This window comes from Bos javanicus, chromosome 8 (assembly GCF_032452875.1).
Source record: "Bos javanicus breed banteng chromosome 8, ARS-OSU_banteng_1.0, whole genome shotgun sequence".
NCBI lineage: Eukaryota > Metazoa > Chordata > Mammalia > Artiodactyla > Bovidae > Bos > Bos javanicus.
Genome location: NC_083875.1, coordinates 86,055,898 through 86,079,576, shown reverse-complemented (window position 1 = coordinate 86,079,576; position 23,679 = coordinate 86,055,898). Strand labels below are relative to the sequence as shown.

At 39.2% G+C, this 23,679-nt stretch overlaps 1 protein-coding gene and 1 long non-coding RNA gene across 7 annotated transcripts in view; one reads left to right on the top strand and one right to left on the bottom strand.

The window, feature by feature from the left end:
• The window catches only part of LOC133253054 (uncharacterized), a 76,711-nt gene that overhangs the window by 40,634 nt on the left and 12,398 nt on the right, over window positions 1-23,679 (top strand). The gene's annotated exons all lie outside the window — the stretch shown is intronic.
• PTPDC1 (protein tyrosine phosphatase domain containing 1) overlaps window positions 16,879-23,679 on the bottom strand; it is a 74,344-nt gene continuing 67,543 nt past the window's right edge. For all 6 annotated transcript variants that reach the window (XM_061426247.1, XM_061426246.1, XM_061426248.1 and 3 more), the window contains one exon: window positions 16,879-21,710. In XM_061426247.1, the coding sequence (XP_061282231.1) occupies window positions 21,594-21,710 (117 nt within the window). In that variant the 3' untranslated portion in view covers window positions 16,879-21,593. The remainder of the gene's footprint in view (window positions 21,711-23,679) is intronic.

The following is a 23,679-nucleotide window of genomic DNA, read 5'->3' as shown; positions in this document are numbered from 1 at the left end:
TGATCCAAGACTTGTCAATCAGCTCACCCCTTAAATTTCACCTGAAACCCTGGATGGGGAGACAGATTTGAGCCCTGCCTCCTATCTCCTTACCTGGTGATCTTTCAATAAAGTTCTTTCTTTTCTCAAAAGTCTGTACCATAGTATTGGCTTCCATGCAGGTCACGCAGCCAGCCCTTGCACAGTAACACTCTTGGTGTCATATCTAAATCTCTGGCTTACCTAATGTAACATATACTTTCTCCTAGAAAGTTTATAGTCTTAGATTTTACATTTAAAAGTTGATTTTTTACAGATGGTGCAAGATATGGATCCAAGTACTTTTCTTCATGTAAATATCCAAATTGTCCCAGCACCATCTGTGGGCAGACTATCCTTATTCCATTATACTGTCTTTCACTTTTGTAAAAAATCAGGTGTTCATGTATTTGTGGGTCTGTTTCTGGACTTTTTTGTTCCTTTGATCTATTTGTACAAAATATCACAGTTTTGATTAGTGTCAGTTCAGTTCAGTCACTCAGTTGTGTCCAACTCTTTGTGACCCCACAGACTGCAGCACTCCAGGCTTCTCTGTCCATCACCAACTCCTGGAGCTTGCTCAAACTCACATCCATCGAGTTGGTTATTCCATCCAACCATCTCATCCCCTGTTGTCCTCTTCTCCTCCTGCCTTCAGTCTTTCCCAGCATCAGGGTCTTTTCCAATATCAGTTCTTCACATCAGGTGGCCAAAGTATTGGAGCTTCAGCTTCAGCATCAGTCCTTCCAATGAACATTCAGGACTGATTTCCTTTAGAATTGACTGGTTTGGTCTCCTTGCAGTCCAAGGGACTCTCAAGAGTCTTCTCCAACACCACAGTTCAAAAGCATCAATTCTTTGGTGCTCAGCTTTCTTTATGGCCCAACTTTCACATCCATACATGACTACTGGAAAAACCATAGCTTTGACTAGATGGACCTTTGTTGGCAGAGTACTGTCTCTGCTTTTTAATATGCCATCTAGGTTGGTCATAACTTTTCTTCCAAGGAGCAAGCATCTTTTAATTTCATGGCTGCAGTCACCATCTGCAGTGATTTTGGAACCCAAGAAAATAAAGTCTGTCACTGTTTCCATTGTTTCTCCATCTATTTACCATGGAGTAATGGGACCGGATGCCATGATCTAAGTGTTTTTGAGTTTTAAGCCAGCTCTTTCACTCTCCTTTTTCACTTTCATCAAAAGGCTCTTTAGTTCCTCTTCACTTTCTGCCATAAGGGTGGTGTCATCTACATATCTGAGGTTATTGATATTTCTCCTGGCAATCTTGATTCCAGCTTGTGCTTCTTCCAGCCAAGCATTTCACATGATATACTCTGCATATAAGTTAAATAAGCAGGGTGACAATATACAGCCTTGACATACTCCTTTCCCAATTTGAAACCAGTCTATTGTTCCATGTCCAGTTGATTAGTGTAACTTTATAATAATCTTGAAGTCAAGTAGTGTTAGTCTGCCAATTTAGTTCTTTTTCAAAGTTGTTTCGGTTGTATGAGGTCCTTTGCCTTTCCATATAAATTTTATAGTTTGTTTTTGTTTTTGTTTTTTTGCTGCACTGCACAGCCTGCAAAATCTTAGTTCCCTGGAATTGAACCCATGCTCCCTGCAATGGAAGCTGAGTCCCAACCACTGGCCTGCCAGGCAGTTCTCCTAAAATTTAGAATCTATTTGTTAATTTCTACAAGAAAAGTCTGGTTGGATTTTGGGCAGGATTGTCTAGAACCTAGAGGGAAATGACATTTTAGCAATCTTGAGTCCCCTGACTCATGGAGAGGTATAACTTGTCTTAATTAGGTGTAAGTTTCTCTTGCCAATATTTTGTAGTTTTCAGTGAACAAGTGTAGTGAATTAAATAATTGCCCCCCTCCCTCCAGCCCTCAAGATATGTCCACATCCTAATCTCCAGAGCCTGAGAGTGTGACTTTATTTAGTAAAAAGGTCTTTGTAGATGTAGTTAAAGGTCTTGAAATGAGGAGGTCATCCTGGATTATCCAGAGGGGCCTTAAGTTTAATGGCAAGTGTCCTCATGTAGAGGACAGAGAGAGAGGAGGGGACATGCAGATAATGATTGATAATGACATGAGTGGTAATGCTACAAGCCAAGACACAGAGGGTGCCTGAGTCAGCAGAAGCTGCAAGAGGGAGGAAGGATCCTCCCCTAGAGCCTTTGGAAGGAGCACAGCCCTGCTGACACTTTGATTTTAGACTTCTGGCCTCCAGATCTGGGAGAGAACAAATTACTGTTATTGTTAAGCCACCATGTGTTATAGTTTCTTTTGGTTAGCCCTAAAAAACGAATACAACAGGTTGTTTACATCTTCTGTCAGATTTATCCATTAGTATTTCATCTTTTTGATGCCCTGCCCTTATTTTTCAATTTCAGATTATTCATCGCTAGTACATAGAAGTGGAATTGATTTTTATATATTGATATTGTATCCTTTTACTTTTATGAAATCATTTATTCTCATAGTTTTTCTGCAAATTCCATCAGATTTTCTACATAGATGGTTATGTCTAATAATAGAAACCATTTATTTTTTACTCCTGATGCCTTTGACTTCTTTTTCTTGCCTGACTGTACTTGCCAGAACTTTCAGTACAATGTTAAATGGGACTGGTGAGAGCAGCCCTCCTTGATTTGTTCCTAATCTTATGAGGACAGCATCCTTACACATGGCATCCTTATATATGGCCTCAGCTACAGGCTTTTTGTAGATGCTCTTTGGCAGGTCAAGGAAGTTCTTTTCTATTATTTGCTGAGAACTTTTATCAGAAATAGATGTTGGATTTTGTCAAATGTTCTTTCTTGACCCTTGGCAATGATGTTTCATTTTTTTCTTCTTCTTTTCTGTTTGTTTATATGGTAATGACCTCATCCTAGAGATGATCAGTACTCAGCTGAGCACCCAAGGGGTCCCTCTGCAGATCTCTTGGCCTGTGAAGCTCCCTCCTTGGTGGCACTCTGTCCAAAAGCTCTAGCTGCCTGGTCCCTCTTGACTCTCAGCTCCATTTCCTCCAGTAGGAAGCTGCAAGGCTGTTCTCAGTCCCCTCTCCTCTGCCACAGAAACTTTCTCACAGCAGTAAGCTGTGTCAATAGTGAGGCTCAAAGCATTTGTTTCCCATATCTCAGAGATCACTGTCTTTTGTTTCCTGAGGTCCAGTTTCCTAATATTGTCAATGTTGCTGTTGTTGGTAGTGGTGATGGGGCATGTATGTGTGTGTGTATTTGTTTCAGGAGTGAGATATCTATGGCCCCTGTTTTTTTCCATCTTGGGTAGAAGGGGAGGTCACATACAGAAACTTATGTAAGTTAAAAAAAATATGTTGTACATATTGCTTTTCTTTTTTTAAAGTTTGCTTTATGAAAAATTTCAAAAATATACAAAAATAGAAAAAATGAATTCCCATATACCCAACAACTAACTTTAACAATAAGTAATTTATGACCAATCTTGCTTCATCTATAACCCTGCCCAGATCCTAAGAGACCCTCTCCCCATTAGATAATTCTGAAATAAATTGCAAACATTACATCATTTTATGTATAAGTACCTTGATTTATATCTCTAAAATATGACTTTTAAAAAACATAAATGATAATTCCATTATATCATCAAATATCTATATGTTGTCATCACTGTTTTATAATAGTTTGTTAATATCAGGATCCTGCCCAGGTCTATATGTTACATTTGGCAGATAGGTATTTTATAATCTATAGATTCCCTCCCTAATTTTTCTTTTGTGATTGCTTTATTTAAGAAACCAGGTCACTTGTCCTGTATAGTTTCTCAGAGAATGGAGATTCTGATTGTAGCCTCATGTTGTCTTCCACATGATTCTCTGATAAACTTAGATGTGATTCAGTTTCTGCTGCTGCTGCTGCTGCTGCTGCTAAGTCGCTTCAGTTGTGTCCGACTCTGTGCGACGTCATAGACGGCAGCCCACCAGGCTCCCCTGTCCCTGGGATTCTCCAGCCAAGAACACTGGAGTGGGTTGCCATTTCCTTCTCCAATGCATAAAAGTGAAAAGTGAAAGTGAAGTTGCTCAGTTGTTTCCGACTCTTAGTGACCTGATGGACTGCAGCCTACCAGGCTCCTCCGTCCATGGGATTTTCCAGGCAAGAGTACTGGAGTGGGGTGCCATTGCCTTCTCTGGATTCAGCTTCTAGTTTTGGCAAATATTTTACAGGTTGCTCTGTATAGTAGCATCACAAATTCATAATCGGATTGTCCCTCTCTGTAGTGTTCTACTGCCTCCTGTGCATACAACTACCATGTGCAATCATACACCTTGTATTAGCCTGCTGAGGCTGCTATAACAAAGCACCATAGAATGGGTGAGTTAAACAACAGAAATTTATTTTCTCACATTTCTAGAGGTTGTAAGTCTGAGATTAAGGTCTGGCCAGTTTGGTTCCTGGTGCGGACTCTCTTCCTGACTTGTGGACAGCCGTCTTCTCCTTGTGTCCCTACAAGGGAGAGAGAGAGAGAGTCTGGTGTCTCTTCTTCTTCTTGTAAGGGCACCAGCCCTTTCAGATTAGGGCCCCTCCGTTATGGCCTGTTAACCTTTATCATCTCCTCACAGGCCTGATGTCCAAATAGACACACTGGCGGTTATGGTTTCAATACATGGTGTTTTTGGACAACTACCAAGATTTAGTCCATAATACAGCTTAAGATTGTCTTTTTAAAACAATAAGCTTTTAGCCCCAAGCATCCAGTATCGTGCATCGAACCTGGACTGGCAACTCGTTTCATACATGATATTATACATGTTTCAATGCCATTCTCCCAAATCTTCCCACCCTCTCCCTCTGCAACAGAGTCCAGGGATGGTATGGGGAGGAAGGAGGGAGAAGGGTTCAGGATGGGGAACACATGTATACCTGTGGCGGATTCATTTTGATATTTGGCAAAACTAATACAATTTGTAAAGTTTAAAAATAAAATAAAATTAAAAAAAAAAAACAATAAGCTTTTAAAGAATAGTTTTAGCACAGAAATAGAGTTGCAGATGCAGAAACAAATTTAATGGTTACCAAGGGGTAAGGTGGGTTGAGGGATAAATTGGGAGACAAGGATTGATATATATGCACTACTATGTAAAATAGATAACTAATAAGGACCTACTGTATATCACAGGAAACTCTATTCAATACTCTGTAATGGCCTGTCTGGGAAAAGAATCTTAAAAAAGAGCAAATATATGCTAAGTAATTCATTTTGCTATACACCTGAAACTAATAGAATCTTGTAAATCAACTATATTACAATTAAAAAAAAATTTAATATCCATACTACCAAAAAAAGAAATAAAGAATAGTTTTAGCCTAACACAGATGTTTCAAAAATAGTGGAATTATTGTATGTTCTTGGCTCAATTTCCCTATTGTTAACATTTTATGTCACCGCAATACCTTTGTCACAACTAAGAAACCAACATTGGTACATTGCTCTTAACTGAACTCTGCACTTTACTTGGATTTCACCAATTTAACCCCAATGTCCTTTTTCTGTTCCAGTATTCAAACCTGGATATCACAGTTAGTTAGTATGTCTCCTTAGCCTCCCCTGGGTTGTGACAGTTTCTTAGATTTTCTGGTCCTTGATTAACTTGATAGTTTTGAGAAGGACTTCGCAGGTTTTTTGATGAATGTCCAGCGGTTTGGGTTTGCCTGATGTTTTCCTCATGGTTAGAGTAGAATTATGGGTTTTGGGGAGGATGACCATAGAGGGATATCAAACTAGTCAATCCTAAAGGAAATTAACCCTGAATATTCATTGGAAGGACTGATGCTGAAGCTGAAGCTCCAATACTTTGGCCACCTGATGTGAAGAACTGACTCACTGGAAAAGACCCTGATACTGGGAAAAATTGATGGCAGGAAGAGAAGGGGGCAACAGAGGATGAGATGGTTAGATGGCATCACCGACTCAATGGACATGAATTTGAGTGAACTCCAGGAGACAGTGAAGGACAGGGAAGCAGGGCATGCTGCATTCCATGGGGTCACAAAAAGTCAGACACGGCTTAGTGACTGAAACAAACAACTACCACCACGGAGGTTAAGTGCCTTTCTCCTCATATCACATCAGGGGAAAATACTATCAGCATGACTTAACACTGATGATGCTGACTCTGATTCTCTGGCCAGCAGCTGTTTGCAGCTTTTGCCACTGTAAACTGATTCCCTTCCCCTTCCCCTTCCACCTTATACTCTCTGGAAGCAACTTACTAAGTGCATTTTAGTGGGGAAAGAGAAGAGTATCTACCTAAATTAATCTGGAATTCTTCATAGGAGGTTTGTCTCATCTTCCCAGTTATTTATTGCTCACTTATTTATATAAATTTGGGCTCATGGATATTTTATACTTTTCCTATGGCTCATGCATTGTACACAAACAAGCATTGGGCTAGATTTAGAATGACCCCGAGTCATAGAAGACTCCTCGGGAAGGACTCAAGTGAATAATATTCTCTGAGTTATTTTATGTTGATACACATGTGTGGCCTTTATATATAAAAGCTGCATGATTTGGAAATACAATCATTTTCTCCATCTCTTTAAAAAAAGGCTGTTGGAATTGTATCGAATCTGTAAATAGTTTAGATAATATTGACATCTTAGCAAGATACTTGTGTGAGTATTGTTAGCTTCTGGCATGGTGTTGTTTTTGAAAAGTCAGAAGTCAATCTAATTTTACTTCCCTTTTAAATGGCTTGGTCTTTGAAAAATTTTTTTCATTTAATAATATATATATTTTATTGAAATATAGTTGATTTACAATGTTTCAAGTGCAAAAAAAGGTGATTCAGTTATACATATACATACATATTATTTTTCAGATTATTTTCCATTGTGCTGCTGCTGCTAAGTCGCTTCAGTTGTGTCCGACTCTGTGCGACCCCATAGACGGCAGCCCACCAGGCTTTCCCGTCCCTGGGATTCTCCAGGCAAGAACACTGGAGTGGGTTGCCATTTCCTTCTCCAATGCAGGAAAGTGAAAAGTGAAAGGGAAGTCACTCAGTTGTGTCTGACTCTAGCGACCCCATGGACTGCAGCCTACCAGGCTCCTCCGTCCATGGGATTTTCTAGGCAAAAGTACTGGAGTGGGGTGCCATTGCCTTCTCCGATTTTCCATTGTAGGTTGTTACAAAATATTGGCTATGGTTCCCTGTGATATACAGTAAATCTTTGTTGCTTATTGCATATCTATTGTTTTAAAATTAGAAATATAGCATTTTATTCATACTAAGTCAAACAAGTGGAGTCAAAATGTCATAAAATTTTAATTAGGCAAAAATTCATACATTTTCTAAGATATATATATTATATATACTATTTATACATATGTGTACAACAGCTTTTCTACTGTACATGATACAGGTTTGAGAACGAACATCAAGAAAAGAGCTGGAGAAATTGAAAACATAAACTACATGAAATGGGAGCACTGAATATGAAGTAGAAAAAGTGAAACAAACTAGATAAAGGATCATCATACAGTCCAGTAGTTTTTAAACATGGCTGCTCATTAGAAACATATCTGGAGTTCTAGAGGGAAAAAGAAATATCTGGGCATTTGTATTTTTCAAAAAATTCCAAGATAATTCGATATGCATCTGGATTTTAAAAAGTGATTACAGGTTTTTCTATTAAATGGTAGTTTTAGTGATACAGTATTCTGTTGTTTTTCTGTTGGCTGATCATGATACAATGGTGTCAAGTGGGTTATAGTTACATAATAACAATAGTAAAAGTGGTTTATCAGTTTTCACAATCAGTTCAGTTCAGTTCAGTCACTCAGTCATGTCCGACTCTTTGCGACCCCATGGACTGCAGCATGCCAGGCTTCCCTGTCCATCACCACCTCCCTGAGCTTTCTCAAATTGGCCATCGAGTCGGTGATGCCATCCAACCATCTCATCCCCTGTCATCCCCTTCTCCTCCTGTCTTCAATCTTTCACAGCATTAGGGTCTTTTCAAATGAGTCAATTCTTTGCACATCAGGTCGCCAAAAAATATTGGAGTTTCAGCTTTAGCATCAGTCCTTCCAGTGAATATTCAGGACTGATTTCCTTTAGGATGGACTGGTTGGATCTCCTTGCAGTCCAAGAGACTCTCAAGAGTCTTCTCCAACACCACAGCTCAAAAACATCAATCTTTGATGCTCAGCTTTCTTTATATTCCAACTCTCACATCCATACATGACTACTGGAAACCATAGCTTTGACTAGATGGACCTTTGTTGGCAGAGTAATGTCTCTGCTTTTAAATAAGCTGTCTAGGTTGATCATAACTTTTCTTCCAAGGAGCAAGTGTCTTTCAATTTCATGGCTGCAGTCACCATCTGCAGTGATTTTGGAACCCAAGAAAATAAAGTCTGTCACTGTTTCCACATCTATTTGCCATAAAGTGATGAGACCAGGTGCCATGATCTTAGTTTTCTGAATGTTCAGTTTTAAGCCAACTTTTTCTCTTCTTTCACTTTGAAGAGGTGCTTTAGTTCACAATCAATAGCCAGACAAAAAAATAAAAGATAATTACAGTTGAAAATCATAATGTAAACATGATTAACCTAACAATATAAAATAATTACATATAGTTTGGGAGGTCAAGTAGAGTGATGTGGTAAGTATAAGTACATACATGCACATGTTTTCATCTGCCAAGCCAGTCTATCGTTTGGTTGGTGCATTTAATCCATTTACAATTAAGGTAGTTATTGATACATATGATCCTAATACCATTTTCTTAATTGTTTTGAGTTTAATTTCTGTAGGTCTTTTCCTTGCCATGTTTCCTGCCTAGAGAAGTTCCTTTAGCATTTGTTGTAAAGCTGGTTTGGTGGTATTGAATTCTCTTAACTTTTGCTTGTCTGGAAAGCTTTTGATTTCTCCATCAAGTCTAAAGGAGAGTCTGGCTGAGTAGAGTATTTTTGGTTCTTCCTTTTCATCACTTTAAATATATTATCATGCCATTCCCTTCTGGCTTATAGAGTTTTTGTTGAGATATCAGCTGAGAGCCTGATGGGAGTTCCCTTGTTTATTATTTGTCGTTTTTTCCTTGTTGCTTTTAATATTTTATCTTCGTCTTTAATTTTTGTGAGTTTGAGCACTATGGGTCTCAGTGTGTTCCTCCTTGAGTTTATCCTTCCTGGGACTCTCTGTGCTTACTAACTTGATTGACTGTTTCCTTTCCCATGTTATGGAAGTTTTCATCTATCATCTCTTCAAATATTTTCTCAGGCTGGTCATTTCTCTTTCTTCTCCCTCTTGGATTCCTATAATGCAAATGTTGGTGCATTTAATGTTGTCCCAGGGGTCACTTAGGCTGTCTTCTTTTCTTTTCATTCTTTCCTCTATATTCTTTGTTCTGTGGCAGTGATTTCCAGCATTCTGTCCTCCATATAATTTATCTGATTTTCTGTCTCAGTTAGTCTGCTATTGATTTCTTCTACTGTATTATTCATCTGTTTGTTCTTTAGTTCTTGTAGATCTTTGGTAAACAGTTCTTGCATCTTCTCCATTGTTTTCACAAGACCTTGGATCATCTTCACTATCATTATTCTGAATTCGTTTTCTGGAATGTTGCCTGTCTCCACTTTATTCAGTTGCTTTTCTGGGGTTTGATCTTGTCCCTTCATCTGGGACATAACTTTATGCTTTTTCATCCTGATTAACTTTCTGTAATGTAGTTTTCAATACAAGAGAACACTCTACACATGGACATCACCAGATGGTCAACACTGAAATCAGACTGATTATATTCTTTGCAGCTAGAGATGGATAAGCTCTATACAGTCAGCAAAAACAAGACCAGGGGCTGACTGTGGCTCAGATCATGAACTCCTTATTGCCAAATTCAGACTTAAGTTGAAGAAAGTAGAGAAAACCACTAGACCATTCAGGTATGACCTAAATCAAATCCCTAATGATTATATAGTGGAAGTGAGAAATAGATTAAGGGACTAGATCTGACAGACAGAGTGCCTGATGAACTGTGGACGGAGGTTCGTGACATTGTACAGGAGACAGGGATCAAGACCATCCCCATGGAAAAGAAATGCAAAAAAGCAAAATGTCTGTCTGAGGAGGCCTTACAAATAGTTGTGGAAAGAAGAGAAGCCGAAGGCAAAGGAGAAGAAGAAAGAGATACCCATTTGAATGCAGAGTTCCAAAGAATAGCAAGGAGAGATAATAAAGCCTTCCTCAGTGATCAGTACAAAGAAATAGAGGAAAACAACAGAATGGGAAATACTAGAGATCTCTTCAAGAAAATTAGAGCTACCAAGGGAACATTTCATGCAAAGACGGGCTCAATAAAGGACAGAAATGGTATGGACCTAACAGAAGCAGAAGATATTAAGAAGAGGTGGCAAGAACACACAGAAGAACTGTACAAAAAGATCTTCACGACCCAGATAATCACAATAGTGTGATCACTCACCTAGAGCCAGACATTCTGGAACGTGAAGTCAAGTGGGCCTTAGGAAGCATTACTACAAACAAAGCTAGTGGGAGTGATAGAATTCCAGTTGAGCTATTTCAAATCCTGGAAGATGATGCTGTGAAAGTGCTGCATTCAATAGGTAGCAAATTTGGAAAACTCAGCAGTGGCCACAGGACTGGAAAAGGTCAGTTTTCATTCCAATCCCAAAGAAAGGCAATGCCAAAGGATGCTTAAACTACCACACAATTGTACTCATCTCTAGCAAAGTAATGCTCAGAATTCTCCAAGCCAGGTTTCAACAATACATGAACTGTGAACCCAGATGTTCAAGCTGGATTTAGAAAAGGCAGAGGAACCAGAGATCAAATTGCCAACATCCACTGGATCATCGAAAAAGCAAGAGTTCCAGAAAAACATATTTCTGCTTTATTGACTATGCCAAAGCCTTTGACTGTGTGGATCACAATAAACTGTGGAAAATTCTTCAAGAGATGGGAATACCAGACCACCTGACCTGCCTCCTGAGAACTCTGTATGCAGGTTAGGAAGCAACAGTTAGAACTGGACATAGAACAACAGACTGGTTCCAAATAGGAAAAGGAGTACATCAAGGCTGTATTTAACTTATTTAACTGCTATGCAGAGTACATCATGAGAAATGCTGGGCTGAATGAAGCACAAGCACAAGCTGGAATCAAGATTGCTGGGAGAAATATCAATAACCTCATATATGCAGATGACACCACCCTTATGGCAGAAAGTGAAGAACTAAAGAGCCTCTTGATGAAAGTGAAAGTGGAGAGTGAAAAAGTTGGCTTAAAGCTCAACATACGGAAAACTAAGATCATGGCATCTGGTCCCATCACTTCATGGCAAATAGATGGAGAAAGAGTGGAAACAGTGAGAGACTTTATTTTTTTTAGGCTCCCAAGTCACTGCAGATGGTGACTGCAGCCATGAAATTAAAAGATGCTTGCTCCCTGGAAGAAAAGTTATGATCAACATAGACAGCATATTCAAAAGCAGAGACATTACTTTACCAACAAAGGTTCATCTAGTCAAGGCTATGGTTTTTTCCAGTAGTCATGTATGGATGTGAGAGTTGGACTACAAAGAAAGCTGAGCGCCGAAGAATTGATGTTTTTGAACTGTGGTGTTGGAGAAGACTCTTGAAAATCCCTTGGACTGCAAGGAGATCCAACCAGTCCATCCTAAAGGAAATCAGTCCTGAATGTTCATTGGAAGGACTGATGTTGAAGCTGAAACTCCAATACTTTGGCCACCTGATGCGAAGAGGTGACTCATTTGAAAAGACCCTGATTCTGGGAAAGATCGAAGGTGAGAGGAGAAGGGGACGACAGAGGATGAGATGATTAGATGGCGTCACTGACTCGATGGGCATGAGTTTGGGTGAACTCCGGGAGTTGGTGATGGACAGGAGGCCTGGCGTGCTGCAGTTCATGGGGTTGCAAAGAGTCGGACACGATGAGCGACTGAACTGACTAAATGTTTTTATTCTAGCTGTGGGATTGTGGTTCTTCTTGCTTCTTCTGTTTGCCCTCTGATGGAGGAGGCTAAGTGGCTTGTGTAAGTTTCTTGATGGGAGGGCCTGCCAGTGGGAAAAACTGGGTCTTGCTTTGGTGGACAGGGCCTTGCTCAGTAAAACTTTAATCCAATTATCTGCTGATGGGTGGGGTTGTACTCCCTCACTGTTAGTTGTTTAGCCTGAGGCAACCCATCCCTGGGGTCTAGGGCTCTATGGTAGGGTTAATGGTGACCTTGAAGAGGGTGTATGCCAATGGGGGCCTTCCAGGACTACTGCTGCCAGTGCCCCCTTCCCTGTGGTAAGCCCCTGTCAATCCTCGCCTCCACAGGAGACCCTCCAACACCAGCAGGTAGCTTTGGTGAGTCTCCTGTGGGGTCACTGCTCCTTTTCTCCTGGTCTTGGTACACGTAGATTTTATATGTACTCTCCAAGACTAGAGACTGTTTCCCTCAGTCCTGTGGAAGTCCTATAATCAAATCCTGCTGGCTTCAAGGTCAGATTCCCTGGGAATTCCCAGTCTCTTGGTTGGATCCCCAGGCTGGGAAGCTTGACATGGGGTTCAGAACCTTCACAACAGTGGGAAAACTCCTTTTGTATTATTGTTCTTCAGTTTATGGGTCACCAACCCGGCAGGTATAGGATTTGATTTTATCGTGGGTGTGCTCCTCCTACTGTTTCACTGTGGCTTTTTTGTCTCTGGACATGGGATATATTTTTGTGGTGGGTTCCAGCATCCTCCTGTCAATGGTTGTTCAACAGCTAGTTGCAATTTTGGTGCTCTTGCAGAAGGAGATGAGTGCATGTCCTTCTACTCTGCCATCTTGAACTGGAAGCTTAAATACCTTGGTCTTTTGTCTGATTGTCCAAAGAGGCTTTTCTTTTTCTTTTAAAAACCAATGATTTTACTAGAGTATGTGTTACTGTTGACCAGCCTGGGTTGATTTTTGCATGTAAATGGAGTAAATTTGTAGTATATACTTGTAAGTACATTGCTCTTTCACTGAGCAATTTTTTTTGATAGCGTAGTTTTTTAAATTATTATTTATTTTTTCCCATTATTTCAGTTTTCTTTTTCAGATATGCCTGTTATACTTACATTGAATCTTCTTTGTCCTCTGTATCTATCACTTTTCTCAAATCTTCTTAAACTTTACTTTGTAAATTTGCTTTCCTCCTTCCCTCCTTTGTTTCTCTTGGACTCATTTGGTTTTTGCTTCCCAGGTGGCACTAGTGGTAAAGAACCCACCTACCAACGCAGGAGACATAAGAGACATAGGCTCAATCCCTGGGTCAGGAAGATCTGCTGGAGGAGGGCATGGCAACCCATTCCAGGAGAATCCCATGGTGAGAAGCCTAGTGGGCTACAGTGCAGAGGATCACAAAGATTTGTATACAACTGAAGCAGCATTGGAGAAGGCAATGGCACCCCACTCCAGTACTCTTGCCTGGAAAATCCCACGGATGGAGGAGCCTGATAGGCTGCAGTCCATGGGGTCGCTAAGAGTCGGACACGACTGAGCGACTTCCCTTTCACTTTTCACTTCATGCATTGGAGAAGGAAATGGCAACCCATTCCAGTGTTCTTGCCTAGAGAATCCCAGGGACGGGGAAGCCTGGTGGGCTGCCATCTATGGGGTTGCACAGAGTCGGACATGACTGAAGCGACTTAGCAGCAGCAGCAGCAGCAGCAGAAGCAGCATAGCACATCCATCAGTTTAATATTCAGTTTCTCAAAATTTTCCTCTTTATTTCTAATTCTTTCTTGAGTTCATCTGCTTTTTTTTTCAGATCTTGTTTTTAACCAATTATCTCATTTCTGAATTTTTCATATTCTATTTTTTTGCTATTCTATCATAGCATCTATAATCTTAATTTTTAAAGCTCATTTAAATATTAGACATGTCTTTATTTTGTAAGCATATATCTCTGCATTCTTTCATTATTTATAGGAATGTTATTCCAAATTTAACCCATTAATCTTTTTTTCTTTTAATAATTTTATATGGGATTGTTGTTCATGTTATATGAGATGGGGCAGAACTGCTTCCCTAGCTTCATAGTTTCAGGGTGTCGTTCTCTGTGGTTTTTGAAAAGTGATGAAAAAAATAGCCCAAACAAAAAACCTCACACTTTCCGTTCCTCTCCCAACTTTCCTTTCCCTCTTCCTTTGCACTCATTTCTCTCTCCTTGTCAAACAGAATCCACTTCCAGCAGCATCACCTTTGTGGGAGGCTTTCTTGGGCTAACAGCTTTGGGCTGTTAGCTTTGACTTGATAGAGGCCATATGCTGTCAGGGATACCTGTAGGGGACCTGAGGTTCAGGTGTCTGCAACCTTTACTTTTTCATTAGAGTATTAAGATGTTATGTGCATTTCTCATGCTCATGAATGTATGGTGTAGTTTTCCAGTGGTTACAACATGTGTGATAGTATAACAAAATGAATGCTAGGCACATATGAGAATCCAGTTGTTTTCTCTTGTCAGAACTTAGAGATTTGCAAAAATTAAAAACAATGCCACTAACTTAAAAATATTTATATTAAGAAGTACTGAATGGGTTTATGTTAAGTGAATTATTTTAGAAAGGTGTCAATTACTAATATGTGTGTGTGTGTGTGTGTCTGGTCATGTTAAATCACTTCAGTTGTGTCCAACCCTTTGTGACCCCATGCACTATAGTCCACCAGGCTCTTCTACCTATGAGATTCTTCAGGCAAGAGTACTAGAGTGGGTTGCCATGCCCTTCTCCAGGGGATCTTCCCAACCCACAGATCAAACCCTTATTGTCTCCTGCATTGGCAGGCAGGTTCTTTTCCACTAGCACCACTGGAGAAGCCATATATATATATATATATATATATATATATATATAAAATATATATAATTATATATAATAATATGTAAAATTATAATAGTTATATAATTATTATATATTATAATTATATTATATAATCATACATTATAATTATATAATTGTTATATAATTATATATTATATAATGTATTATATAATTATATATTGTAATATGTATTATTTATATAATAATTACATAATACATATATAAAAATCAATAAATATTATATAATAGAAATAAGCAAAAGCTGTTTGAGGAACTCACTGATGCTTAGGAGAGCAAAGTTGTCCTGAGATAAACCAGTCAGAACTGCTGCATAGGAGCCCGTGTTTGTTGTGTGCGTTTGTGTATGTGGAAGCCCCTGTTGTATGCGTGTGCCTGTTTCAGTGACTCTACAGCTTTGCTTTCTGTTGCACAGTCTCCCAGTTGCTGAGAGTGGGATGGTGAAGTTATAAGCCTAACTGTGGCTTTGTCTATTTCTCCTTTCAGCTCTACCAGGTTTTGCTTCATGTATTTGGAAGCTCTGATGGCTGGTGTGGACTTACTCAGAATTATGTATCCCTGGTGGGCTGATCCTTTTATCACTGTGTAATGTTTCTGTGGGGAAGGAAAAGGCAACCCACTTCAGTATTCTTGCTTGGAAATCCCCATGGATGGAGGAGCCTGGCAGGCTATGGCTCATGGGGTTGCAAAAGAGTCAGACACAATTTAGCGACTAAACAAGACACAAATGTTTCTGTAATTTTCTTTGCTCTAAAGTCTACTTTATCTAATAAACCATTCTGTTTTTAATAAATAATGAATGATATAACCTATCTATAACATTGTATTTTAATCTTTCTGGAAGGTAGGATTTATTAGTCATTTTTATCTACTAAGCCAATCTGTCTTTGGTGCATTCAGACCATCTGAATTTAGGTAATTGTTAGAATTTGTCAGCCATTTTATTATTTGTTTGTTTTCTGTATTCCTCATTCTTCTTCTCTTTCCTTTTTTTTTTTTTCTCTTTCCTGTTGTAGTTATTTGAACATAAAAAAAATCCCATCTTGATTATAGTGAGTATATTACTACAGTTTTCCTAGTGCTTACTCTAGATATATGTAACTTGGCGTAGTCTACTGGCATGGGATGTTTTATTCTCCAGGCCAGCATCCTGGAGTGGGTAGCCTTTCCCTTCTCCAGGGGATCTCCCCAACCCAGGGATCAAACCCAGGTCTCCCGCAATGCAGGCGGATTCTTTACCAGCTGAGCCACAAGGGAAACCCAAGAATACTGGAGTGTGTAGCCTATCCCTTTTCCAGCAGATCTTCCCGACCCAGGGATTGAACTGGGGTCTCCTGCATTGCAAGTGGATTCTTTACCAACAGATCTATCAGGGAAGCCTGTTGAATGAAGTGGAGAACCATTACTTCCATTATGCCCCTATACACTCCACTTCCTTGTTTTTATTTATTTAAATTAATAATAATATAATGGAGTATAGTTGCTTTACAATGTTAAGTTTCTACTGTATAGCAAAGCGAAGCTATATATATATACACATATCCCCTCTTTTTTGGGTTTTCTTTCCTTTTAGGTCACCACAAAGCACTGCATAGTTTCCTGAGCTACACAGTAGTTTTTCATTAGTTATCTATTTCATACATTGAATCAATAGTGTACATATGTTAATTCCAATCTCCCATTTCATCCCACCTTCCCCTCATGGTGTCCAAACATTTGTTCTCTACATCTGTGTCTCTATCTCTGCTTTGCAAATAACCCAATTTTTAAACATAACTGACCCAGGTATTTTTTTCTATATACACTGACACCATGGCTCTACTTTCCTTTCCTCTACCCTCTTCCCTTTTACGCATATTACATTTGTTGAGTCCTCTCTATGCACCAGTGTTACACCAGGAGTAGCAGTTTCATGGATGAAAAGAAATACCAACAAATCCAGCATATTACGTTGAAGTCACGTGAGACACACATACGGACTTTGTTTTTAAACTTTATCACTTCTTAAAAGGCCTGTCTCCAAACACAGTCACATTCTGAGGTACTAGAGGTTAGGATTTCAACATATGAATTTTAGGACTTAATTCAGCTCATGACACCTCCCTACCTCTGCGGTCATCGGGTAGTTGAATTTAATTACATTTAACAAAATGTTAATTAATACATAGTTTGAAGGGATCAGAGCTGAATTTTGAAGGACACTCAGAATTAACAATAATAAAGTATTGAGAATTATTCTTCCACCATTGTATAGAAAGAATGAAGGTGTGGACTGAAGTGGGTAGCTAGGTGGCAGACAATGCAGAACTCATTTTGGGTGCTGCTGGAAGGAGATGGCATGAACAAGTGGCATACAGACATGCACTAGACTTGGCTCCTGGTGGAGGGATGAATGACTGAATGATTCCTGGGTGTCCCCAGCATCAGCAGAGTGGAAGCTCAGAGGAGCACAAATCAGTTGTTGAAAGAATAGTTTTATATTAATCTCTTTCATTTGTTTTGGAACTCTGAGCATAAAGGACATCCTTAGAAAGCAACTAATCATCTAAACTTTGCTAAAATAATTTAGAAAATGTCACCTACTGGTCCCAGGAAAATTAAATTTAGTATTCAGTTAAAACTGTATAAAATGGCCCATATTTGATAATTTTTGACCTGCAGAAATGGCCATTCAGTATAGTTCAACATAATTCAATGTCTGAGTAGTCTGTTTTATTTTTAAGAGGAGAAAGAAATGAAAAGGCAATTCACTAAATCAAAACCAAGTAATATTTGCAGACTGTAATCAAATGGTTAGGTAAGTAGGAATGTATTCTGAAAATAACTTTTCTCCCAAAGAGGCAATCTGAAGAGTAAAACATCTTTTAATTTTAATCAAGAAAGGCAGGAGGCAAGGGCATAATAGCCTTCTGTTGTGATGTAAATTGCAGTGGATGTATGAAACTTTTATTTTTTCAGGGCAAAAGATTTTATGATATTAACATCTTATTGGGACATTATTTTTAGTGACTAGCTATTTTAATTGACGATTTAGAATGAAGGTTCACTACAGCTCTACTGTTGAATGGCTCCATTGTGATTACTTGTAAATCAGTTTTATTGTCAGCCAGAGCTGGGCTAATCAGAGATCAGCTCATGCTTAAAAGCATAACTAAAAAATAATCCACTGCTGTGTAACAGGATTTGTTGAATCTTTCTCCTGCCATTTTATCTGTAAATAATTTTCAACTACCTAACACTGAAAAGTGAAAGTCGCTCAATCGTGTCTGACTTTGTGACCCCATGGACTATTCAGTCCATGGAATTCTCTAGGCCAGAATACTGGAGTGGGTAGACTTTCCCTTCTCCAGGGGATCTTCCCAACCCAGGGATTGACCCAAGTCTCCCACATTGCAGGAGGATTCTTTACCAGCTGAGCCACAAGGGAAGCCCAGATATTAGGGCTTCCCTGATAGCTCAGATGGTAAAGAATCCGCCTGCAATGCAGAAGACCCCGGTTCAATTCCTGGGTTGGGAAGATCCGTTGGAGAAGGGATAGGCTACCCCCTCCAGTATTCTGGCCTGGAGAATTCCATGGACTGTATAGTCCATGGGGTTGCAAAGAGTCAGACATGACTGAGCAACTTTCACTTCAACACTGAAAAGGGCTCCTTGGGTAAGGTGTTACTCTTGGGTCACATTCATAAAAAGCACCAAAGGAAATGTGGTTCTTAATTTACTGAAAATGTATCAATGCTTAATAATTTTGAACAACAAAGATCCTATGAGTAAGCTGTCACTTTTAAACAATTCCTCAAATTATCCTCAAATTATTTGGGGGCCTTCAGATACCAGGAACTTGGGGCACACACTCTGTCTACAATATACTATCTCTGGAAACTTTTTCAGACCTCTAGAGAACAGCCAGAAATAGCACCCAAGCATATATAAGCAACTGTCCTCCATGTAAGAGAGAAATACAGAAACTTCCTCTCTATTGAAGTATGATATATGTTTAATTTTCATGGAATCCAGAGTGATGAAAGCACATACTCTTTCTTTCTCAGATAGAACTGGGAAGTTGGTTGAAGCTATGAGAAAGTAGATCAGCATAGTGTTTCTGAGTTATACAAACAGATGAGGCAACTTTAAAATAGCAGCACTTCATCTCAAAGAGCATCAGCAAGTTCACTGAAACAGGAAAAAGAACACGAAGTGGCAAGAAATTATGCACTTTCTATATATGTATGTATGTTTGCGTGTGTGTATCACACACATATATATAATAGCAATAGAGTGAGCTCAGTCTTTTTCAGAGGACAAAAATTGTAGGATATTTCCACTGAAGTTACAGAATGCGGTGCTCTGTAATGCCATCATGGAATCTAGTGCTGAAAGAGTCTCAAGAGGGAGAACATACTTCAAAGTCAGTCAGAGGGGAATCCTTTCATCAGCCAAGTATGAAAAGTACTTCACTCCTGGCCTGGTAAGAGAAGTAATCAAGAAAATGCATGTGCTCAGCCATGGTAGTTAAGTTCTGAATGTGTGCAGTTTTGGCTCTTTCCACTCTGCTGAGCTTAATTTTTGTAGGCCTGTAACTTCTTCTAGTAGGTAGACTTCTATCCTGTGGGCTACAGAGAACTCTTCACCAGTTCAAATCCTGGAAGGCAGGAATCCTGCTGACCTTGAGATTTTCCTCCCATACTTCTCTTAGAATCCTCCTATCTGCCTGTCTCCATCCCTTGGTCATTCTGAACCAACAGAGTCGGGGCTGACTAGAGCCTGGCCAGCTGACTACTCAGTCTGCAACTCAGACTGCTCACTAGGAAATCCTAATCACAAAGCCAAATCTTTATCATCAGGATCTCAAGAGCACTAAGCTAAAGAAGTAAAAGACAAAGATCATGTGCTTTTTTCCCCCACTTTTATTCAAATAAATACAAAACCTGTATACAACTTGATTAATCACACCATCTCTCTTTCTCAGACTGGTGCACTTAGATTTTAGACAGGCACTGCTGTGGTCACAGCCTGGCTGTGCAGGATTTATTCTCTAATCTGAAATGATCATTTCAGATGCACAGGCCAAGAGCCACTTGTCAAATGAGCCATGGTGGCACCTGTCCATTTGAGATCGACAAACATAAGGATAAATATCTTTTTAGGTATAAAATACATATCTTTATAATGTACCTTTGGATAAATGTAATTGTTTTCTCCCTGTCTTTCCCAGATCAGGCACTTGAAAATGAAAAATTTCAGGAATGGGCAAACCAATTCACTAAAATTCACTGGATTTGATTTCCTAAAAATTCAAACAGTATGGCATTTGCCACTAGAGTTAGTAAGACCAATAATGACAGACATTTTTGATGTGCTAGAGTTGATTCAGAAATGTACAAGTTGGAGAAATTTCATTTCTTGTAAATTAGTTACTCTCTCTGAAATTCTGTCTTTAAGATTAAGTAGTAGCTTTAGTTTGAAACTGGTTTAATATCACTTTTATTGGGAAAAAAAGAGAGGCTTGGCCTCTTGTGCCCCACATATTCACTTAAATATTATTTAATGGCTTTGATTACTGATAGTTTGGTTTATAAGGAACTAAATAATTTAGGCAATTACTTCCTCTTATCTAAAACCTGTAGGGTGAATGCAACCTACAATGAGTCAAATTCAATTTAAACATCTAAATTCTCACAGAAAAGCAACCAAAGATAAAGCCCTGAGGCAACTGGGTCTATGAAACAGTAGACTTAGGACGTGTGGGCTGGGGCTCATGCTATCACAATGTCAGCATGAACAGAACTGCCTCTGGGGAGTGGCTGTGGCTATGGAGGCCGCCCCTGTAAGACAGTTCTGCTGGAGTCTTGCAGCTTCCTGCACTGCTTGTCACCGATCCTACTTTCTCTGTAAAGATGCTGCTCAGCTCAGCAACAGCCCAGAAAAGTGGGAATAAGGCTTGATGTGTTAAGAACTGTTCCTTCCGCCTGTGACAGCAGAGGTCAGTGAGGTTGTCAGGAAGCCTGACAAAGAGCAAGCCTATTTCCCACAGTAAAAAGTCCCAAACACTCTACTGTCAATCCTTTAACGTAAAACTAAAACACTCACAAAAATAATACATTTGAGACTGTTTGCCACATTTGTAAAAAGGAAAAACAAAAATATCAAAAAATGTAAAAAAAATCCTTTAAAATGTTGTAACAATAGCCTTCTTATAACAAATATCTTACAGTTTAAGACACTTAGTGACTTCCTGAAGGTCACGTATCAGGGCATACACAGTAAAGTTTTACTATTAAAATTATCTATTTGGTAAACAGATAATTCCATCAATAAAGAGACGAGCTCCATCAATAAAATAATTGTTTTGGAAAGAAGAGTCAGCTTTTTCCAAAATGTCAAAAAAGAACAAGGATGTAAACACCACATTCTTAAAATATTAATACAACAATATTAATTCAGTTAAATAAATACATAAATAAAAGAAGTGGCACTGACTTTATGGCAATTTTTTAACATAAAAATGTAACTGAAGGATATTTTAAAATAAATAATTGCTCCAAACAGGAACAAGCATTTCTGAGCACAAACCGAGAGCATCTGAAATAAAGTGCTATGAAACGAAGCAGTTCCACACTTCAATTTGTTCAGCTATGAGTAGAAATGCCACCCAGATCTTCAAGTCTGAAATAGTCATGAAGGGAAAGTCAGCGTCACTAAATGCCAGGCTCAGGGTTATCTTTTGTCATTTTTCTTTTTTCTTCCAGTGTGCGCTTAAATATTTTCTTCAGGGTGTTGTAGACTACTGGGCCATTTTCAGAATCAAAATTAACCTAGTGATAAAGAAAATTTATATTCAGTATACTATAACAAGAATTCAGGATACTATAACCAGTCTTTATTCTGGGAGAAAAGAAAGGGGGTGGAGAAAAACAAAGACTTACAAACAAAATTACATACAATTTTATAAGGACACACAATACAGTTCACATATTAGTTTAAATTAAAGTAGTATATTAGAACTGCCAATTATGTCAATACTAAACTTACAAATGAAAACTAAAACAATTAAATCTAGTGCCTGGATAGATACTGTACTCCTGAAGCAAGCCAACAGTGAGTGTGATGGCGGTTTTGAATCCAGAGACTAATCATGGCTGGCCTAAGGGAAAAGTCTCCTTATTAAAACAGTGCACACCAGGTTAAGTGTTGCACTGAGGTGACCTGAATAGGAAGCCTAGCTCTCTGTAAGCAACTGTAGCCTTGGGTCATATCTAACCTTTCTGTAAAATGGAGATCACAACATCCATCTCCTTAGGATTTCCGTGAGTACAAAATAGGAAAATCTAACACGGGCATGACACATGTAAAAACCTCTCTGTAAAGTTAATTTCCTTTCCCATTGGTGGGAAGGCACCATGAACACATATTTGGATTGCTTATCCAAGTTCACTGTATTGCAGGATTGCAATGACATTAGGACAGAGAACCAGGGCAATCACCACACCTCCACCCTACTCCCACTGCCAAATGTGCAACTCCCAAGATCAGGACTCCTTGACCAGTGATCCCTTCCCTTCTGGAGGGAGACAGGAAGGCCGTTCCCTCCAGGGGGGCTGGGAAGGGTCTCACACAACTTGTGGACACTGGCAGAAAACACGACAGTGTTGGGTCAAACAACTTTATGACTCAAGGCAGCACACGCTCCATAATCACATGGGTTCCCTTGCCTTCCAAGCCCCCTGGGGATGATGCAGGGGGACACAAGTGGAGGCCACACAAGCAAGGAGTCTGCCTCACTGCTGAGGAACTCCCCAGTGTCTGATGAGGGAGCTGTGCCAAGGCTGCTAAGCTGTGGCCTGAAGGAAATCTCATCTATTACACTGGAAGCAGATGCTACACAGATTTCCTTCACAAGCTAGTCTGGAATAAAAGCTATCAGGGCCTTATTCCTAAGACTGTACACAAGGGGAGAGACTCAAGAACAGTCTTCTAACATTTTTATAGACAGGTTTGGAACAACCAATATATTTAACTTTTCATTAGTATTGCTGTAAAAGGTCAATAGAAGTTGTAAAGAATTTCTACTGCTTTCAGGGAGACCAGTATTAAGGACTTATTTTTAATTAAATTCAGAAATTTAACTTTATCTTAATCATTGTTTTGTCTATCCTATCTGCAAAACTTAATAATATTAGTAATGGCCTGAACTGCATACTTTTGTTACACACCAAACCACAATCCTCCCCACACAGCAGGTAATCTCTGGGTCTATGAAAACATAAACACAGTTGTAAAAGATCACATAATTTGGTTTTGATGTGCTAACTCTGGAAATAGTCACAAAGAGACTGACTGAGAGGATGCAAAGTGGTTAGTGCTGTAAAGCTCTAGATGAAGAAAAAAACTCTGGATGAGGAACAAAGAAATCTGTAAGAAGGACATCACTTTGGAAAAAGTGGATGGGGAAAGAGATTGGTAAATGAGTACAAATAACAATTGCTATTAATATAAATGTTTGCCAAAGATGCTGTCATCAAAAAACAGGGTTCTTTGTTTAATGATATTTTGGTATCACATACAAGAAACACAAAACAAATTAGCTGAGGGGAACCTTTTCTCTTGGCACGAAATCTGGCATCTTTCTTCAGTCAGGAAAGACTGCTGCAGGACAAAAGGATGTGCATGTAAAGGAAACTTTGCTTAGGATCTGCCAACCAGACACGGTACTGAACTGCCAAAGCTGCATGTTAAATTCTCAATAGGCGGTTTCTTGTTCAGACCCAAAGTAGAACTGGCTCA